The 22762-nt window shown below is 39.9% G+C and overlaps 1 protein-coding gene across 4 annotated transcripts in view; it reads right to left on the reverse strand.

The window, feature by feature from the left end:
* RFX3 (regulatory factor X3) overlaps positions 1-22762 on the reverse strand; it is a 284224-nt gene that overhangs the window by 49836 nt on the left and 211626 nt on the right. For all 4 annotated transcript variants that reach the window (XM_046023089.1, XM_046023092.1, XM_046023088.1 and 1 more), the window contains 4 exons: positions 19222-19403; positions 15531-15650; positions 3649-3770; positions 1780-1892 (listed from right to left, as the gene is read on the reverse strand). In XM_046023089.1, coding sequence (XP_045879045.1) covers positions 1780-1892; positions 3649-3770; positions 15531-15650; positions 19222-19403 — 537 coding nt within the window. The remainder of the gene's footprint in view (positions 1-1779; positions 1893-3648; positions 3771-15530; positions 15651-19221; positions 19404-22762) is intronic.

Genomic DNA, 22762 nt, shown 5'->3' on the forward strand with positions numbered 1-22762 from the left:
AATGTAATTTTTGTAATCCAAAAGATGATATCACCTTTCATCTTACTGGTGGAGTTTTCCACTTTGAATAAGCTTACTGGACTTTCTTTAGTAATATAAATAAATCCTGCTCCTATTTATATTTTGAACAAATAAAAGAAACTTAAAACAAACCCAAATTATATCTGTGTAGGCTGGTTTGCTTAAAGCAAGATTCACCTGTACACAGAGACATGAGAAATTGCTTAGAGAATCTTTATATAAATCTTTATTGAAGATACATGATAATCACATTCAAAGAAAGATTTTTTTTTCTTTTGAGATACATAAGGTTCATCCAGAAATTCTCTAATGTTGGGAGAAGCACAGTACTTAAAGGGAGATGAGGATTAAGATTCTTTCATCGTTCCAGAAAATGTTGGGAACGAACCGGCAGGACATGTTGGAAAACACTTTTGGCACAAGGTTTGTTAATAAAGAGAGAACTTGCCCTTGGTTGGTAATAATCCAGCACCCTTGACAAGCACTCAGATGCACTCAAGCAGTTTGTATTTCTGGAGTGGGAAAAAAAAATCTGTGAATGCTATGAGTGGAGACTTCTCACTGCATACTGCATTGTCAGCAGTCAGGACGACTGCCCGTGAAACCCCAAGGAATATCTTTTACTTCTAAGCAGATCACAAATAGCTCTGGAATAAAGGTACTTGAATTCTAAACAGATTCCTCTTTCAAAAGGAGAAGCATTTATTGCAATCTGTTCTGCCCTTTCCACCAGGGGAGCTGCAGATGTATTAAAAGGCTGGCTTGGAGAGTGGTCACCTCTTGGAGACGATGAGCCAGTTCCGGTGGGGAATATTCAGAAAACGAAGTAGAAGCAGGGATGGGAAACACCCAGAGGAACTTTAATTAACCACAAAAAAAAAACAGAACTAGAGCCTCCATAATCCCTCAATAACCTCAATAACATCTAAAATGCTCCATTAAACATTTCTAGATGTATCTTTTTCTTTCCCCTCTTTTTTAAAGTTTCCTTATTTATTTAGGTCATCTCTGCACACAACATGGGGCTTGAATTCATGACCCCGGGATCAAAAGTCGCATGCTCTTCTGACCCAGCAAGGCAGCCCTCCAGAAAATATTTTTGACAGAAATACACAGTTAACGGTGTAAAATTCAAAAGGTTAAAAGGGGTATTGGGAAATTAATTCTCTTCCACTACCTCCCACGCATCCAGTCTCCATCACAAAGGCAACCACCATTAACACACTGAACATTTTGTTCTTTCTGCTGGAGATTCGTATACATGTTCTTTTTCACTCCAATGACAGTATACGATACATGCTGCTTTACATCTTACTTTTCCCTTAAAAACAAACCCTGGAACTCAGTCCACAGGAGTACATCTAGAAGGCTCTGTTATTTTTAATGGCTGCATAGTACTCTACAGACTATATGATGTTTCATTTACTCAGTTGCCTTTTAGACGTGGAAGCTACAACCAATCTTTTGCACTAAAAACAATAATGCAAGGAGTTCACTTATATTCACTCTAGGTACCTAGAAATGGAACTGCCATGTCCAAGGGTTCTGATTAGGAGATGCTAAGAAGAGGGGCAGTAAAATGCCTTCTCCCTTTCCCACAGCCCTCCTTCCTTCAGTCTGAGACAAGAAGAACGATGAACTTTTCTGACTTATGAGCCAACTTCCCCTGTTCTTTAGGAATAAGTTGGATTATTTTGCATGAGTAAAAGTTTCTGGCAAAACTTAGCATGCATTCCTACTGCGTTTGAAAAAACTTACCTCACAGTGCTCTCGATAAAGACTCTGCAGTGACTTGATATCCTCAAAGGTAGTACCATCTGGCAGAGAAGAGATTTCAACTTCTCCAAACTCTGGAAGTGCTCGAGATGCATCTGTTGCCATGACGACACAACAGGGAAAAAAAAAAAAACTATTGTGGATTGCGCCAATTACAGATTAATGAGGGGAAATTTAAGATAGACTAAGAAAGGAAAAAAAACAAATGTGAAGGCCAGAGGTCCAACGATTAAGAACTTTTCATAGTAGTATTTTTCAAACAAAAATGTAGCAACATCATCAGTATAAAAGAACAGAGGAGGAATGTTAAAATTGTGGAGGAACTAAATTTTCACTACTGTTATACTGGAAATAACATACCATAATGTCTCTCAACACAGGACCCCTACTGAAAGGAAAATATCTCAAGCTGGCCAGTATCAATTTTAGTTATTTTATTATGTTACTTAAGAATTAATAAAAAAATAAACCTAGCTTTACACTCATTATGCTCATACTTCTTGTATCATCATAAGCCAAAAAAGCGACAGAATGAACCCAAATAAAACTACAGAAATCACATTAAACTTAACAACATGAATTTGATAGGATGGATGCTGCTGCTGTCCTACAACTGAATTACCTCTTGCAGCATGAATGTGGCATTGACCGCCACAGCCCAGATCTTCTAAATTTGGCAGGCTTTTACTAACATGTACTTCCTGGTGTCTGGTTCCCCCATTACTCTTCTGTATTCAAACGAGCTGTGGAACTTTCCTCCACACAGAGCACTGGGACATCATTTGGCCTTCCCTTGGGATGCATTACATAATTTGTGTAATCTACATAGTAAGTCTCTCCTATTCTTTTCTCGTGGGCTCGGGACATCAGTACACTTTGATGCCTGCTTTATCATAAATTCAAATACAAATGTGTGAACTAAAACCGCAGAACAGTAATCGTTCTCCTCTTCTAGATAACCCAGAATATGTCTTTATTATTTCTTTACAGATTTGAATTGAAATTCAAATACAGGATTAGAAAACAAAGTTAAAACCCTCTTTGAGGGTTCCAGGCTTTCAAGAGCGTACGGGAGGCCTCCAGTTTGGGAAAGGCTGCCATCGTGTTTTCAACTTCAGTAGCTATTGTGACTTGAGCATCCTTTTTAGTTGTTTGTCAGAAGGGCACACAGACAAACGCACACACAACCCAGACATGTGCGCACTCTGTGATCGCTTCTGTTTATCTTGATCTGTTGTGCGGAAGCTACCCGTGTTCATCTCTAGAAAAGCTGTCGAATACAGTGCCGATCCTTGCACTGGTAGCTGTGACCACAATATGCAGAATGTTCGAGTTCTACGTCCCCACTCTTTAAACGTAAAGCAACACGTTTACCATCTACAGAATTACAAAAACAGGATATATTGTGATCAGTTTAAAAGAATAACTTTTCAAAAATTTATAGGAATTTATTTTTTTTCTAACCTGAGACTACGCATTTGCAACTTTATACATAGGAAAGGAGAATTCTTGTGGGCACTTGAAGTTAACTACTGAAAGTAAACACAACTTTGATCATGAAAGCCCAATTAACACAAATTTCTCAAGACAATTTCATAGCTATGAGTCTTTAACGCCTACGCATTTAGAAGTCCTGCACAGCCCGATCCTTTTTGAAAGAAGCTCTAGTGAACATGAGGAAAAAGAAATGGTCTAGAACTATCCATGATAGGCAGAGTTTCAGCGTACACATAAATGTTTCTGTGTAGCTCACATCTGTAATAGACACAGCACTTGGAGAAAACACTATTACTGTTCTCTTGTTTTCAACATCTTAATAGCAACCATACTATGTATTACACCTTGACGTACCTAAAAACTGTTGATGATGTTGACTTTGGGCTATTACAGTTTGCTCAACAGATGTGCCGGTCTGCTGACCACTTCCTGTGAAACCATCTGCAACCCCATCCACCTTCTGCATAGGCTTGTACCTAAAAATGTTAGATGGGGAAAAACAAACAAACACAATTATCCCTTGTTTTGTCGCACTACACAAAACTCCTAAGGCATTTGATTTTATTCCATCTTCTTTAATGTCTCATGATTGTTGGAGGATTTTTTTTTTTTCCCTGATAGTCTCATAAAGTTAGGATGAAGAAATTTTTTCAGTTGTGAAAAGAAAAAGGGGACAGGGATTGGGGAAGGGGACCAATTTTTGAAAATTCAGAAATGTGTCTAAGAGCAAAGGAGTTACGAAGGGTATTTCTTCGGACGGGGTGGCTACAATGCCTGTGATGACGCGCAGTGTGAACCTAATTTTTAGTGGCCAGTGGGTCAAGGGAAAACATTTTAGCTACATTGGGACTGTAATCTGAAATTAGACCTAGGAGCGGGGGCCTGAGAAATGTTAATGAATGGCTTTCGATTAATTAATATCTCTCATAAGCGATTCAGCATACAAACTCTACCACACTCTTTTTCATACTTCCTAAAGCCTCTCATGCATCTCAACACAGTCATCTCCATTGATCCCTAACCTTGTCTGCAAATCCAAAGACCATATGCATCAGCGAGCGGAGAAGTATATGCAAGAATCCACCTTAAACGTAGGTTACCAAATTTAAAAAATAAAGAGAATTCAAGTCAGCTATAGTCACGCATTTATCTTTAAGTCCTAGTCATACTAACTCATGAACTTTCCTGCTACGACAGAGAAGACAGGCTTCAGCAGCACAGGCAAGAAGGAAAGTCTGCTTGGGAGAGAAACAGCACATATGAAAAAAAGCCTGGGCAAGTGTCCTAAGAAGAGTGAATACAAAATAAGATAGGAGAATTTTTCTAAGATTTCATTTCTTTTCCTTCATGTTAGAAATTTAGGGAAAAAAGACAGATGAACAAACGTAAGAAAAGATTAAAATCTACAATAAGCTTAGGACCTCGAGATACTATTCGCTTTATTTTCCCACCTTCCTTCCATTTCTCATTATATTTATAAACAAGATCACCTCATATTCTCTCCACCCAGACACTTGACTCTAACACTAACACCACAAGTCAACTGCACCACTGGTATCAAGTTACCAAGAATAACCATGTCCCTGATACACGAGCAGGGCACGCCCAAAGGCACCTGCACTCTGACAACAGACATGAAACGGATGGACCCGGTGGGACATCATGCAAACCAAGGCGCAGTTTGCGTTAGGAAACGACTCCATCTCGAATGTTGTTCGCTAGAAAGCGGATAAACAAAACTTCCAAGAAAAGCTGCCGTCCCTCGTCACGACATTTACATTCACTGCTTCAGTGACAGGACTCACAGAGAACTACGAAAAGCAAAGTCAGAAGGCGAACAGGTTGAGAAAAGAGGGCGACGCACGTCATCTGTGTTACCATCTTGTGATGGCCCCGTGCCACCCAAATGTGGATTTGTTATTTTTCTAATGACACCGAACAACTCAAACCTACCCTTTTATTTCATGGGGGGAAAGAATCTGAAAGGACTTTTCCGCTGGGGCCACACCAAACGATGACAGAAGGGTTAGTACCATCCTGTGCTACAAGTGTCACTGATGAAAAATTGAATTTTTAAATTTTTTTCCTCCTTAAAGCATCATCCCAGAGAGCCAGAAAAGACTCGGTGAGGCAAGTACTTTGAGTATTCATGTGGAGAAGCAGTTGCCAACCATCCTGTTCTAGAAGCCCTGAATGATTTTATCCCTGAGGAAGTTCCTCACCCTCACTGACCCATTCCAGGCTTCATCTGATTTTAGCCCTCTTTTCTCAGCTATGAAATTTTAGACCACTAATAGAACAGGCTAAAACTGTTGAAACAGGTTTCCTCATTTAACTTACTGGAGTTAAGTTAAATGTTAGTATTAACTCACAGAAATGGTTAAAAGGATTTCAATTCTTACACTGCAGAAGGGAAAATGGAAAGATATCTTAGAGTAGACTTCAATTCTATTAAATTTTAATACGGGATTAGAGGGTAATTATGAGACTTTTTTTTTTTTTAAGATTTTATTTATTTGACAAAGAGAGAGAGATCACAAGTAGGCAGAGAGGCAGGGAGAGAGACAGGAGGAAGCAGGCTCCCGGCTGAGCAGAGAGCCGGATGCGGGGCTCGATCCCAGGACCCTGAGATCATGACCTGAGCTGAAGGTAGAGGCTTTAACCCACTGAGCCACCCAGGCGCCCCTAATTATGAGACTTTATCAAGCTTTCTTTGTCCCACACAGCATACAGTATGCCACACACACTTCCTAAGCGGAAATGTCGAGGACAAGTAAAATTTAACCATAAAAGGAAATGATGTCTATTCCTTTTAGAATGTAAGTTTTCAGAGGACAGCTGCTCTGCCACAAACGACTCGCACACTGTACTTATCAAGCCTGCAGCTCGTAAGCAAAATTACCTGCTTCCTCAGAAAGAGGAAGACAGAGGAAATTCCTAAGGGAAAGAAATATGATTTTTAATAAGCACTCAAAATCAGAACACATTATAATTAATCATGATGATACTGAGTGGGAAGCGGTGATCAGAGGTACACTACATTAAACAGATGGGAAATCCGTCAAGGCCCACGGAAGTTGGTCAGTTCTGGAGAAATCGTGCGGGTCAGTACACAAGAACAAATCTTATAAAGGAAAGGAAAAAGGAAAGGAAAGGAAATACAGTCAGAACTGAGAAATGAGTGGATTTATTCGAACTCCAGAGTAGTAGGGTGAACAATAGAATGAACAGATACACTTTGTTGGCCTTGTCAGTAGGACCTCTATCAGCCAGAACCTTCTGTGTCTCTCTTTAGAGAAAGGTTGCGGGCCAAGCCTGGAGGCAGTGTGGGCCATAATGAACTCAGGAAGGGCAGGAATATGGCTCTTGTACAAGAGTAGTATTCCTGTGAGCCTCTGACAGAGCTCCCCAGTAATGCTGACTTCTGCATTTCCTGTTTTGTCTTAAGGAGCAAGTCACATAAGGGCGTATCCTCACTGTACTGTCTGACATGGGGCTGGTCCTGAGAATCCCCGGAATTCAGAAACGCTGGACAGAGGGAAGCTGGATGGTCATTTACCTGAAGCTCTGTCTAAGGAAGACATCCTATCACCACCATCACCTCAGAATCGGGTCTTCCCCGAGGGAAAGTTTCACAGGAGGTCAAGAAGAGCCCCATTACAAATAGGTTGAACAACATCTGTGGTAACTGATTCTCCTTAGAAGAAACAGTAAAGATGGTATCATCAGACCTTAGGTCCCGAAACCTGAATGTATATCAGTAACTGGGGAGCTTTTCAGAAAGCTCAAACGCTAGGCTCACCCTAGACCTACCCAGCAAAATCTTTAACACGGGGCTTAGGAACAAGACCTTCACAAGCCTCCTAGATATTTGAGTAGCCTGCCCAGAACTAGTCCATGGGAGCCCGTTGGCCCCAAAATAAGTTCGTTCAGCCCAGTGTTGTGCACGTACCACCATCACATCAAAGAAAAGTCACTTTTTTATAAACTGAGTCAATTTTTAATCTGTTCCCAATAAGCTACATTTGGAATATAAATAAGTATCACTGAGTGGCTAATAAATGAATGAAGGAATCCTCAGGGGGAACAGATTTCATTTTATCCTACTACCATTGATCATAGCATCTATGAAATCGCTCGAACAAATATTTATTGAGCATTTACTATGGGGAAAACACGGCAGAGGCATGGTTTCGAAAAGGCCGTGTAGTAATAGAAACCTTCCAGGATGTTTCTTACATGCTGTTGACTCAAATGAGCATTCAACATTATGTTAACCCTGGCTGAATTCCAACTGACCTTTGAGCAATGAAACAGCTTTCAGACCTCCTGCCTCTCTGCTTTCTTCATAAAGTACCATTTAAACACGAAACTGTAAAAGCCAGAGACACTTCCTACCGAAAAAAGTTTCTTGATGAATCCCTTAAAGAACTGAACTTTTTAGTATTTAAGAATATCTTCTCTCTTCATCCCATTTATTTTACAAATTCAGTATTTTTAGACGAGGTTTTCTGACAGCAGATCCTCAGTGCTCCTGAGCTGCACCAGCTCTGAGAAAGACCTGTGCTTCATCAAATGAAGAAACAGCTCTTGGTTTCCAAATTAGCAAGAGGCAAATGATCATTTTAACAGCTTGCAGCTCCATGGGCAATCCAAGCTGAAGTTGTTAATGATTAAGAAATCAAAGAAAGTCTAATGCTTTAATAGCGGCGTGTACGCATGAAACCTGTCACTAACACAGAAAACACGGAAAATTGTTAGGAATCTTCCCCCATGGGGTTAGTGGTAGCTGTTATTTAGAACTTGGACAGCTGGAACTCTACTGTAAAATTGTATCTAATTCTGTCAAGAATCTCACATGTACAGACACTGAAGGAATCCAACGAGAGGCAAAGAATGCCCTCTATTTACTCGATTATATTTACTCTCTCGTATTTAGCGCTATCACGATTGTCAACAGACTAAATGAGACATTTGGAAAGTCCCTCTTGAAGCAGGTGAAAAATGCATGGGCCACAAGCAACATCCCAACTGCATGGGCCACATGAGTCTTTCATCATTCTAGAAAGTACACAATCATTTGATCAGCACGAACCAGCCTACACGCTGAGCTCCTCATCAGCGCAAGAGGCTAAAATTTTCTACTGGAACTTGAGATTCTCTTTGGAACAACTGTCCCAGAAGATCTTGAGGCGACTCGAGGTCTGAAGACAGGTAAAATATGAAGAGATCAGAGGAAAATACGGAATGCTGGGAGCGTCTTTCTTTCAACGTGGGAACTGCCTCCTTGATGTCACACTAAGGGTGTCTGTCTAAATGACTTCAAACGCCAACCCTGCTGGTGAATGACAGTTACCCATCTCTTCAGTCCTTGCTGGTGGCTCTTGAAGTACTTGACTCCTCATTAGCTCTACGTCTATAATTGGGCAAGGAGAGGAGGGAAACATTAAATTCAGAGGGGGTAGTTGTATTAATTGCAGCAGTTTTAGTAGAAAACGTGGGAGCGGTAGGGAAAGGAGGAGGGTGAAGCTGTTTGCTGAAATAGAAGCTGGGGACCATTCATTCACTTAACAAATTTACAGAGCGCTGACAAGGTGCTTGGTGCTGGCGATGTATTGTGGAAAGAAGCAGATGCTAGTCTCTTCTCATGACTTTCAAGGGGTCCTCACCACAAAGGCAACTTGGGATTCGTATGTCGAACTCGTATTGTCTTGCTACAAATATGCACGCACTTCTTTGATCTACAGCTGGCCCTTCCCGTTAAACCATTTCTACAGGGATGCCCTTCCCTACCCCTTTTCTTTGAAAAATAACAACCTGACTCTACCTGATGCCAAGAGGGCAACAACCACAGAAGAGAACAGCCTGGGGCTCTATCTAAGGAAAAACAAATTAGTGAGCTTCTCCTATACAGCAAAATTAAATGGGTCTCTATTTCCTTCTCAGTAAATAGTCCATGTAATTCCCAAATGAGATCTTGCATAGAAACTGCTTATTGAAGGACATTTAAAATGTTCAATAAACATTTATCAAGAGGGTAAACGGTGACATTAACAAACTTTACACAAATTACTATAGTTAATAGTTACTGAATCGTGATTCATTTTGATTCTCTGATCTTCAGTGGAAACTATCTTTACATCAGGGACCACTGCAGGGGCACAGTGAATGTTAGATTCAGTGCCAAGATTCCTTATTTGTTTCCAAAAGCCAAAGGTGCGGTACGTGATCATCTTCCCGCCAGTGACTCCTGCCGCCCTGACCTGCCCTAGGGCAACCGACCGGCCCTAGATGCTGAGCTCTGCAGTGACCCCCTGGGATTCCCGACCCAGGAAAGGGAGGGTAAACTGTCAGCATCAATCAAAGCTGAAAACCACTGGCCAGGAGGTGTGAAGGAACAGAAGTCAAAAGTTCCCTAATTGCTAGAGTTCATTCATCTCTGAAACGGCCTTAAAGGAATAAATACTGTTCTCTAGAGCACACAGTATAACAGTATTAATGATAATAATTTACCTAACACTTGAATGTTTCCAATTATTAAAATAAAAACACCTTTATATACTTTTCCCCACCTGAACGAAAGAACAACCTGTGACGTAGTCTACTATGAATGAACGTCCATTTTGAAGATGGAGAAACCAAGGTTCAGTGAACTTTAGTCACACACTCTGCAGAATGCAAGAGCAGCCTACTGGGAAATTTAAGACTTCCCAGTCTTAATTATGGGGTGCTTTCCACTAGCCTGGGAAGTCTATATTAAGTCTTGTGTTCTTCTCTTAGAAGATCTACTTATTTGAGTGTGAGAGAGAGAGAGAATGCATATGACCGGGGGAGGGGCAGAAGGAGAGGGAGACTCTCAGAAAGATTTCCCGCCAAGCCCGGAGCCCCACGCAGGGCTCTCACGACCCCGAGATCACGACCAGAGCCGAAACCAAGAGTAGATGCCCAATCGACTGGGCCACTGGGGTGCCCCTTAGGGAAGGTCTTCTATAGACAAGGGTCCATGTCCTCCCTCACTCCTTGGAGACATGCATGCTTTCACATCTGTCTACACCAAAGCAAAAGCAGCCCTGCTGTGTTTCCAACTGGCCTCTCTCTCTTCTCTGTACCACAAAGCTTCCTTCTTTCACAGATCCATTTCCTATGAAGAGACCTGTGCCCTCACTACTTGGGACATACTCACTGAAGTGTGATTTTTCCCTTTATTTCATATGCACAAATTTATTACATGTGTATGTTCCTGTTTGGGTTATCTTCCCTCTTTAAAGGGGGCATTCTTGTAAGAACAAAGACAAGAGGACTGGGTTCTTGCCTTTGTTCTTTTTTTTTTTTTTTTAAAGATTTTATTTATTGACTTGAGAGAGGAGAGAGAGAGTGAGAGAGCATGAGAGGTGAGAGGGTCAGAGGGAGAAGCAGACTCCCTGCCGAGCAGGGAGTCCGATGCGGGACTCGATCCCAGGACTCCAGGATCATGACCTGAGCCGAAGGCAGTCGCTTAACCAACTGAGCCACCCAGGTGCCCCCTTGCCTTTGTTCTTATATGATTGTGGATAAGTTACCCTGATGGACTTCAGTATTTTCATCAAGAGGATGGACTGGACTGGGGGAATCTCTTCCTTCCAGCTGTAAGAGTGTACAAGTCTATGATTCCATCTCTTTTAGATGTGATGGACATTTTCTATATGCAACTGCTGGCGGTCAGGTGTTTGTTGGAGGAATGATAAACGCACCTTAATATTCTGAGACTGGCTACTGCGATCCAGCACAGCCCAGCCCCCTGTCAAAACCGCTTGGCTCCATTCTACCACTTCTGCTACGAGGATTTGGAAGAATAACTCAACTACGTATGCCGACACTCTCTTTTAACTCTTCTTTTTTTTTAACTCTTCTTTCAAATGTGAAAAATAAACTGCAGCAAACATTTTTACTTGGTTTGTAGACCTGAGAAGTTCTGGTCTCCTTTGTGCTCTACGATAACCTGATTTATTTATTGCCTAAATAAGGGCTGCAAATTATCCATGAGTGAGTTTCCTTGAAACTAGAGAAGACATTTACGTGCAGAAGTTATTTTCATGTAAAATATTTTCAACAGAACGTATTTTAAAAAATTACACATTCTCCTTTTTTTTTAAACCCAGGACACTTTACGTCTTTTTGATTACCTATCCTGTCATCAATAAGCCAAAGTTGTTACACTGTGTTGGACTATATTCCAGTCGCTATACTGATGATACTCAAAACTACTGGAGCACCTGGGCTCTACTTGTCCTTCCACTGAATGCGCATACACTGCTGTGTTGATTAACCCAAAAGCAAACAGAAGACCCTTGTCACCTTGTCACTTACATTTCCTCTTGCCGGCTCTTCCACCCCACGACTGCCTATGAACCCAGTGGGCTCTCATCGGCTCCGTTAGTTCAGGTACCTGGCTTGAGGATGGCTTCATCTTTCCAATTAAGCTATACTACGGGCTCTGTGACATCCGTTTTTTCGATCAGAAGCTGTTTCCATTTATTTCCAGACCTGAGGCTATGCCCCATATGGTGGTGTTGCTGGGAATCGGATGTGGAGACAAGTGGAAATTTCCTCTACTACCCTACCAAATCTTCAGATGAGATACCAAAAGTAAAGGGGTTCTAATAATTATAAAGATATACGGAACAACAATCATTAGTACTTCTCCAATTACTCTGACTCCCAACTTCACAGAAAAATGTGCAAACTGAGCTGTAAAACTTCACTTCTATTTGATCAAATGATCACTGCATATACTTGAATTTTCATTCCGTAAGAACACATAAAACATGTAAATTTATACTTTGGAAGACGTACACACGTACATGCATACACTAATGCTTGAGGCGTTGAGATAATCTGAATATTCCAAAATATTAGATACAAGTAGCTGCTACAAAATATTTTAAACCTTTCACATGTCACTTATATTTTAACAAGAATGGCAGGCTCTTCTTACGTGAAATTGAATATATTCAGTAGGGTCATTTGAGTTTTATAAGCCATAAGACAAACGATACAATACTTTTCTTTTTCATTGGTTTTTTCAACAAATACTCTTAACCCTGACATCCAGACTTAGAGAGAGAAACTCTCCCTCTTCTGTCCAAGTCTTCTTGCACAATGGGATAATAGGCTTCACAGAACGGCTAAGAACGTGGCCAGCTGGTAGACTCCTTCAGAGAGAAAACAGAACCCTCCCTCCATCCTGCTAGTCCCAGTGAGGGGTCTGTGAGGTTGACACCACTAACAGGGCCGTCAGTGATCCAGACACTGTTCCAAGAGCAACTATCCATAATCCAAAACTTGACTCATTAAAAACAAATAAAGAAAATTTCAGTACCACCAGCCCTTGAGCAACACGTCTGAACTGTGCAGATTCACACAGTTACACACAGCAGTTTTTCAATAAATACACACTGTAAGTGTATTTCCCTGACTTTTTTTTTTAGTAACATTTTCTTTTTCCAGCTGACTTTATGGTAAGAATATACTCTATAGTGCATGTAACATACAAAACATGTGGGAATCGACTTTCTATTATCGGTAAGGCTCCTGGTCAACGTTAAGCTATTGGTAGTGAAGTTTTTCTGGGGAGTTGGAAATGAAAGCCAGATTTTGGACATGTGGCGGGGTCCGTGCCCCTGACTCCCTGTTGCTCACGGGTCAACTGTACGTCTTTGGTTCTCTCACATCCTTATTTCACAAGAAAGCAAACGCTGTAAGGAACTAAAGTTGGTACAATTTATTAGCATCACTGAGAATTTTATATCCCTTCTTAAGTACATCCACTTTAGGTCTAACTCTAAAAGCAATTATAACTAGACTGAGAGGGCAGAGTGTTCATGGCTTGTTAACCTTTAGAGCTCTGGAATCTGTTTCATAGGAGGTCTTTTTAAGGCCCAGGTCTTTCTTCCCTGACCCAGGCTTTTTTTTTTTTTTTAAGATTTTATTTATTTGACAGAGAGAGACACAGCGAGAGAGGGAACACAAGCAGGAGTGGCTGGGAGAGGGAGAAGCAGGCTACCCACCTAGCAGAGAGCCCAAAGCAGGGCTCGATCCCAGGACCCTGGGATCATGACCTGAGCTGAAGGCAGATGCTTAACGGACTGAGCCACCCAGGGTCCCCATGGGCTTTTTTTTTTTTTTTTTTTAAACAAAGAACATTCCTGGAAGGCTCCCATTTCCCATTGCTTGATTCTTTGCAGGTAAATCACAGGGAGAGCTAATCTTCCAGCTATCTTAAAAGCAATCGATGAAGTTTTTGTTCAATATTTAAGTTTGAATATGTTCTTTTTGGACCAATTTGTTTTGATCTTGACTTCAGCGTCAGCTCCACTGTGCAGTGCTGCGGTGCCCGACAGCAGAGGGCGCACCAGAGACTAAAGGCGCTAAGTATCGCGGCTAACAGGTGAACAAGATAATCATAACCCGAGACGAGAGCTGTGTATGACAATTCACACAAGCTCCACCTCCATATAAGGGAGTGTTCTGACTCATTTTATTGTATTTCTCCAAGACCTTTTAATATATTTTACTGACTATACCTCAAAACAAAAGAAAACAAAACAAAAACAACAACTCCCCCCCGAAATTAGCAATTCAACAAAGAAGGTCCAGAACCTGTGATTCAAAAATCTGAAACCCTAGAGATGACTATTTAATAGCCAATCCTGAATGGAGAGACTCTTCAGTCTATAACACTAGCACCAGAAATTACGATCGTGTTAAACCACTTAACGAACGTCTTTACCTCCAGGCTCCTCCCATGAAATATAGTCTTGTCCCTAATAAATCTCCTCTCTAAAAAAAAATCTGCAAGTCCCATTGTTTTGCTCCAAACCTTACATAGCTTTAAAGCTACGTTGTACGCAAAGACCAAAGTTACTGGCTGCATCTACCACCGAGTCCCCTAAGCTAAGGTTCAAAGCAAGTTTTAAATCTCATCTCCTGCTGAACCAACCATGCAACCTTCTCCTCAGTTCTGCCCCTGCTGGGTCAGCCTCACCAAATCACACAGTACGTATCAAGGACATCCCGGACTTTATACTCCCCGGAGCTCTTGCTTGCCCGAGTCCCTCTTCCTGATCGCTCTGAGACCCCCTCAAACAGTGTTTTCTCTAAGACACTTCTCAGTCCTCCTGGGGTTAGCTGAAAATTCCTCTGCAGTTCACTAGTTCCTGGATCAAAGCTTTACTTCAGCAAGTCTCACACTGCATTCCTTAAGAAAAAGGGCTCCCGTGCCTCTCCTAATTTCGTAACTCCTCCAAGTTAGAGACTGTGTCTTCCTTGGGCACACGGGGGTCTAGCATGCTTGCTGACTAAGGAAAGGAAGGACCACTGTGTGACAGATGCTTTCTCCGGCAGTGACTGGGGCGAATGCTTCCGACTAAGCTAGTATGGCTGGGGAGGGGACCCGGCTAATCATCCCAGACCAATAAACTGGGCAGACTGAGGCAGGCCATCTGACGACCTGTGTACAGGCCTCCTTTCCCTTACTTAATTCTGCATGCTCAATCGAAAAGAAAAATTATAAATACTATTATGGCTGAGCTATACTGGTAAAAAGGAAGAGACTGTTCATTTTACTTACTCCAGACTGTGACATAAGCCACTTGAGACTTGAAGGCCCTGGGCTAGGTAACAGCGCTGTGGGCTTGAGCAAATCATTTAACGTCTCTGGGGCTTCCCTGAAAAACAGAGCTATTAAGGCTCTGGTTGTCACAAAGCTGAGGGGCCACACTAGACCGAAGTATTTTTAATTCTGAGATCTATGATTCCATCCATCCAAACATTCATCTTTCCATCCATCCACGAAAGCTGGATTCAAAGAAGATGTAAGAAGTCTTGAACATGGTGCCAGTGCTCCTACCAGGTCAAGAAGAGTGACTGACAACAGCAAGAAAGGAACTCACCAACACCGAAACCAGTTTCCCCAGGTGCCCTTTGCTTGGGTTTCCTCGGCTGCGTAGTTTGGGATGTCACATTTAACTTACAAGGGGCCCAATGGGTTGTCTGATAAGTAATTTTAAAAAGATTTGGAAAACAGGGGAGATGAAATTCCACTAAATCATATTTGAGAACGGTTCATGGCGATTTCTCAGCGCATGCCGACAACAGCCACATTTTTGCACACTTAGGTATTAGCCCTAGAAAAAAGGAGACCGTACGTCTAAAGAAACGCGTAGCTTGGACAGGTGAGGGAACATTCCGGAGTCTACCTTTGTTTCTGTTGCATGGGCTGCTGCCTCATAGCCATGTACTGCATGTCTTCCTGCAGACGATTCAGAGGGGAGTCTGGCTTGACGCGAATCCCATAGTAATGGTACTTGGAGTTTCCTCTTCATGAAAGAACAACAAACATCAGGGACACAGAAAGTCAGTCGAATCAGTATTAATCACACAGGACGTCCGCTTAGCTACACACTGGGAGAGGTTAGGTAAAAGTGGCATATTTATGTCGTATGTTTATGAGCTCCCTGTCCTGGATCACCTGTGTATTTTGACGGTGGCTACACCTGAAGAACCAAATTAAGATTCTGAATCAGTGGGCTGAGGGCCCTGCGATAAATCTTTCCTTATAAACTATGAGTATATTATTCCATTTTATATAAATATTCCTTATAAACTATAAAATATTAGTACAACAGCCACTGAGTCCATGCAAGTTACATTTTTATTTTCCAAATTTGTATTTTAAATTTAATTTAGAAGGGGTGATGGTGCAAAAAAAAAGTCTGGCCAATAAAAATGCATCAACAGCATAAGGGGCTGCATGCTAGATGGGAATTTATGATGACGTGGTTGTACAAAACGAAGAAAAGAAATCTTGATTCTATCGTCTTGGATACGTTCTCCATTTTGGCAAGTTCTATTATGGCAGGGATCATAAAGGTAACTCCACGGACACAGAATGTTGCGGCAAAGTCTATTATTTAGTATTTTGAAACTGAAAAGGAAGCAGGCATTTAATCTATTGGTCTTGAAACATACTTTATTAGTCTCCGTTCTAACGAATTCATATCGGTTTTGCGGGCTGAGTAAGAAGTGTCACAACAGACATGGGGAAATTTCTCTGTGAAAATGGCAAATTTCCACCTGGATGAAAATTGTCACAATTTCTCCATGTTCGTGAGAAAGACCATGTTTGTTATTAGAAACGACAAAGTTTTGCTCTGAATGAAATTTGCAAATTCTTGCAAAAATAACATTTTAAATATGTAGATTTTTGCAAAGGGAAAATAGTTTTTCACAAGTCTATATATAGCAAGACATCAGCTGCTTTTTCCATTTTTTTTCTTTCATTTACAAAAAGAAATGCAAGAAGAGTGTGGATTAAATATTTTATATAAAAATAGAACAGAATTTTACTTCCAAAATTAAAGAATATATATTCAAAGACATTAAATCTTATTACATAAATAATATTGTTATTTTTTTTTTTAAGTAGGGCATTTAATATCTACCTAGTTTCGGTAAAATAAAACAGTATGAAAACTTAGGGCCTTCTACTTGCAGAGATTAGATCTTGTCTCCAAAATCCACTGCAGAACAGAACAAAAAAAACAAAAACAAAAAACACCAATTTGTAGTGTTCTCCCTTACAAACAGGACAAGGGTAAGGAGTAGAGGTGGGAAGCAGGAGCCATTCCCCAAGGGATGTAGCCAATGATAGCTCGAGTAAAATGATGTCTGTCTTGTAGACCAAAACAGATAAAGTGTCTAGTTTCTTCTCTATTTTCTACAAATCAGCATTTCTACTGGGTTGGTGGGGAGATGGTTGGGGGAGATCAGCCATGTTCCATGGTTTTATTTGCTTAAACTTAATTTGCAGATGGATTCTAATGAAAGGAAACTTTTGAATTGCCTTTGTTTAGAACATAAAGTTCAGAAAAGTTTTGGTTTGGATTAATTCACCAAATTATTTTATTGATTAACAAGTAATAGCTGTGCATACAGTTCATCAAGAAAGAGGAGGAAGAGGAGGAGGAGGACGGGGAAGGGGAGGGAGGAGAGGGGAGGAGGAGGGGAATCATCTGAGTTAGTTTGCCTCATGATTTATAATACAGATTTTCTTTCTGTCCCCTGGGCTCGGTGTAGTAGATGAATGAGAAACCACCTCCAAGACAGACCCTCTGGAGCTTTGCCCTCATCGCTGCAGCAATTCTGCATTAGAGTTCTGCTGTCTTCGTGACATAGCACTTGCTTAAACTTTCCCCATAGGGTTTCTTTTCTCCTTATTCTTCTAGGCTTTCCTTTCCACCTCTAATTGCAAACACTACATCCAATTTTAAAAGGAACAGGAGATATAATTGTTACAGGGTGAGGGGGGAAAACAGAACATCAGAAAGTAAAGCTGCAATATTGCAGTATGTACATACAGAGTTGGATTCACTCATTCACAAACCCAAACCACCCCAATTTTGTCCCTTTCTAGTTTAAAGATGTGTTTCAAGGTTTGAAAGGAGCCTCAAAATAGGACCCATTGAAATCCCTCTCAGCAACAAAGGGAGCATGACAATACCACTATTACGATGTTGAATAAAGCCCAGACTCTCAAAATACTGGCGTGGTATGCATAACTATGGAGCCTTTGGCAAGGGGAGAGCAGGTTAGATCCCCAAATAAAGATGTTTGTGGTTCTGGGGGTGGGGCATGAGAGAGACAAAGAGCTTTTTTCAAGGGACTAGAAGCTTGAGTTCCTTTAGCCATCATAGTCTCTGGTTTAAAATATACTATCTTTCCAAGTATAGGTAGAAGAAAATATATTTATGAGAGAACCTCCAGCAACCTGAAGGTAAAATCACTTGAAATGCAACAGAAAGGAGTATTCACACTCTGAATACAGGCAGACCTCGTCAATGCCATGAAACTGACACATACACCCCCCCTCCCTTTTTTAGCATGCATTGACTAGGAAGTCATTTACTGAGGGGCTCTTTGTTTTATTAACAATATTAAATACTCTTCACTAGAACACTAGGAAGCTGAGACTTAAAAACCAATGAAGGGTGTATCATCTAATGTTATACAGCATAGCATCTTTATTTTTATACTTTTTAATATGGATTTCTGTAGGATTTAGGAAATAAAAAACATCCATATCCTTCTGCCCAGCTTCTTAAAATATTTATGTTATGATAATTTGTAAAAATTATAGAAAGGCCCAAAATGAAACTCCACAGTTCCAAGTATTATGTTCATGATATTTTGATTAGTAAAAACACTCATATCTCTTTCCAAAGGAAAGAGGCGAGAAACTAAGAATTTCTTTCACATTATTGGTTTCCGTGCAATGGCGGTATACTATATTTTTACTTCCCTACATGTACGGTTTCACAGTCAAGAGTTTAAAAAAGGCTAGTAAGAGGTTAAACAGGACCATGTCATTACTGAGGGCTTCAAACTCCCCAATTTTTCAAGTTCATCAAATGATTTTTAATTGATCTCCAGAAATGAAAACTCTGCTTTAACTTCTCACCCTATTCAAAGAGCTATTTATAAAGACATTTCAATATAATTTTGCAACAGTCAGGAGATAGTTTTCCACTGACTACATCACTTACTCATCTCGTCTGATTATTTTTAAAAAGAAAAAATAGTGATCTATATTAATTTTTAAGGCACCATGTGTAAATCTTCCACTAACAGTCTGACTTGCTGATTTCTCTATGATTTGAGAATCAACTCATCTCAAAGCTGAGCTCAGTTACGTTTAAGACAATGCATCATTCTGGTTTCGCAGTATTCTGTGAATAATGACCTCTTCATGAGACACTGTATACACTGAGCTATTTCCTTATTTTTTCTTTATGTTATCCGTAATCAAGCACTTTTGCTCCAACAAATATACTGAACTGCTTTAGTTTGAAAGAGAGGGATTAGTTTACGATCTTATTTTTTCATACTAACCTAGTTCCCAATCTCCTGGTTCGTAATCCCATAAAAATTGACCTTATTAGTTTTCCAAAAGAAGCAGCATTGACTGGGTCCAGTTTGTGTTCCTGACAATGTCGTAGGTAGTGGTTGTACAACGTGCTTCTGGGAAGGCTCACTCCTTCTGCTGTCTCATAATTGTCCAACAGCCACTGGAGCTAGTACAAATAAGACAAGGTAAACACAGAGAAACCATATAATTTACCAACATGTCTACAAGTCACTACAAACACAATACACAGAAATACTTAGAAGATCTTCATTAAGACTTGTAATAGCGTCAACTGTTGTAATTCAAAGGCTGGTACAATCAGACCTTGAAAAACTCTTGGAAATGCGCACCACTGAACCTAATTTATGACCTCGGACCACATCCATTCCTTCAAACATTCAAGCATGTGTAAAGAACGCTAATATTACCTGTATTGATTGTAATTCTGTGGATAAACGCCTCTTCGGGAAATTCAAAGAAACCCCTTAACTGGTTGTAAATAAAATTTGTAATTTCTAATGTATAAGACGTTTCCAAGCCTAGTCGCGTGGCACCTAATACGGCTTTAGGGTTACTTTGTTTTAACACAGAACAGTAGGCTGCCTGGTGTGAGTTTTTCTATCAAGTTTCTATTCATTTACATAGAATTTTAATTTACTCATGTAATATACTCCAATAGGACAACAACGGTACTATCTAGTGGGTCAAATTCTGCAAGCAGAAAGGGAAAAAAAAATCAAGAATTTCTTCCCCAGAAAGAAAGAAATTAACCAGACACTAATTAAAAAATATATATATATGTAACTTACGAAAAGGAATCTTTTATTATAATCATTGGAGTTTTTCTACTTCCCTGCTATGTTTTTTTTATAATTTTGGACGATACATTACAATGGTAGTTGGGAAAGCAACATTTTCTCCGTCTGTAGTTCACATTTGAAAGGTTTATGTTGTCCTGTGTTTTTAAAAAAATAATCTTTAAAGTATAGCAAGTGCAAAAAAGTTTTAGAAAATATAACGTAGGTATGTATTACTGAACTTCAACAGTAGGAAAATTAACTCGTTCATTCATTTATTTATAAAAGGGGGAAGTAAATAGATTTAAATGACTTTCTTAAGGTCACAGATTGTCTCAGAGCCCAATCTGGTTCCCAACACACATTTCCTGATTACTTGCATACCGGTTGTTATTTCCATAGAGCAGCAAATACTTCACATCACTTGTCTCAACAAAATTTCCATGCCATATAGAAGAGGTGTGATAAAGAAGTGATATTTTTACATGCAATTTAAATTAAACATAAGTTATGGGAGCCCAAGGATTCCTGTCACATCAACTATGAGCCAGGCAACGTGCTAGGCACCTAGCAATGTAGAAATGAATGTGATCTCACTCCTGTCCTCCAGGAATTTACAATCATATTCCAAAAAACAATACGGATACTCAAACAGACCAAAGCACTGGCTTACATATTTTAAGATTTGCGAACAAACTCAGAACCTGAACCTTCAGACTCTTACTAAGAAAATTCATGAAAAATATACTTATTGCCTTTAATATGATGACTGAATTGACCAGAACCATTTTAATTTCAAATATTCTTACATGATGGTTATGTTTAATTAAACTTATCCCATTAAACTCATATTGATGTTGGCTCTGAAAATATGGGCACCGAGTCTACAAGTTAGGGCACAGTACTCTTTTTTTTTTCTAAAGTAGGCTCCAGACCCAGCATGGAGCCCAACACGAGGCTTGAACTCACAACCCTGAGATCAAGACCTGAGCTGAGATCAAGAGTGGGACGCTTAACCGACTGAGCCACCCAGGCGCCCCCAGAGCACAGTACTTTTAAAAATAAAGTTCACGTTCTGGTCAGGGAGACCTGAAGTTCTCCGTGAACACTTATATATGAATATGTGCGTTTAAACATACTCATTGCCTCTGTAACACATACAACCCTCCCTTTCTAAAAGGTTACACAAAATAATGTTCATTTACATAATGACAGAAAAATTAAAGGTCAAAAAGAATTCTTTCTAGATGAAGCACCTGTAACCTGTCAGTTAAAGGCGTTTTCCAGAGACACGTGATTTCTGAGTATCCTAAACAGCACACAGCAAGTTCACTTACTCATACTCATTTCGTATAAAGGTGGGGGGGGGGGGCAAAATGATTGGAAAACCCAGTTATTATGGCTTGGGTTAGTATTCTGCCTACCACAGTGGTCAGGATGTCTCTAGTGTTTCTTCATAAATGTTCAGATTCTGTAGATTATGAAGGCAACTGAAGACAGTGACACACAAAATATGGCCGTACGAATCTCCCTCCTACCCTTCATCCGGGCACCTCAGGACGCACCTCAGGACTGGCATCTGAAGGCCGTGCTTCCTCACGTGAATGGTGCTGGGGAGGCTCTAGTGAACCTTATCGCCCAGCAATGCGAGCTCTTGTGTCGTGTGTATAGACTAGATAGAACCTTCCAATTGGTATTCTGAACATATAAAGAATATAGAAATACAGGACATAGACTATAGAAACATAGAAAGGAATAGTCTCTGAGAAATTCAGTTTCTTGAGATGAAGGAGTATAAAGGAAACACCAAAACAGAATCCTCAGAAAGGCAAACATATAAAAACTCTGAAATATTTGGGGGGAAAGCAAATATTCTGCACCTGAACGAAGGAAGTGTTCACATCCACAAGCATGGAACACACAACACATGTAAGTAAAAAATACCAAAGATATGTTTGTATATATTATCTTTGCTTCCTCATGTAAGGCATCGTGTCAGAACCAAAGCAGTATGATTTTGTAACAAAAATAAATAAATAAAAATAAAATATTTCTTTGTTAATGAACAGAACATAGAGCTATATAGGAAATGTTAATTTAAAGGATATTCTTTTTTCAGAAACGGAAAATGATTTTGTAACATGAACTCTATAACCAAAAGTATACTACTAATAAAAAATAGATCTGATACAATATACTTTCAACAAGATATAAAGCAAATAAAAATAATTTGTTTAGTTAATGAGATACAGATAGAAAATTTCCGTAAACTGCCTCAAATGTTTACTAGTTCTCTTTTAATATTTAATTACCTAAAGTAAAGACAGATATCTAAAAATGACACTATTTTCTCATGATAAAGAAAATGGTCTTGTAGATTAAAAAAAAACTGGAAAGCAAATCTAATAATAAAATATTTGAGGGTATGATCTTAAGACGCCTTTTATAGAAGTGGAAGCTAGTGCAAATATTGAAGTTCAACGTAAGATACTTTGAGCCCAAAGGTATGTTTACATATATATAAAAGAGTTAATCAGACCATCCTTGAAGAAAACTTTTCACAAAAATCGTGACATAATGACAGCAAAAGTTGCCTTAAAATACTTGGAAGCCAGGATAATATTACACAAGCCCCAGATGAATCGTTTAGAGAAAATGAAGTTTTTACCGGATTGGCTCCGTGGTCCCCTGAAAGGCTCAACGGGTCAAGTAATCTGGACTGACTGCC

Source organism: Meles meles, chromosome 11 (genome assembly GCF_922984935.1).
Source record: "Meles meles chromosome 11, mMelMel3.1 paternal haplotype, whole genome shotgun sequence".
Classification (NCBI taxonomy): Eukaryota; Metazoa; Chordata; class Mammalia; order Carnivora; family Mustelidae; genus Meles; species Meles meles.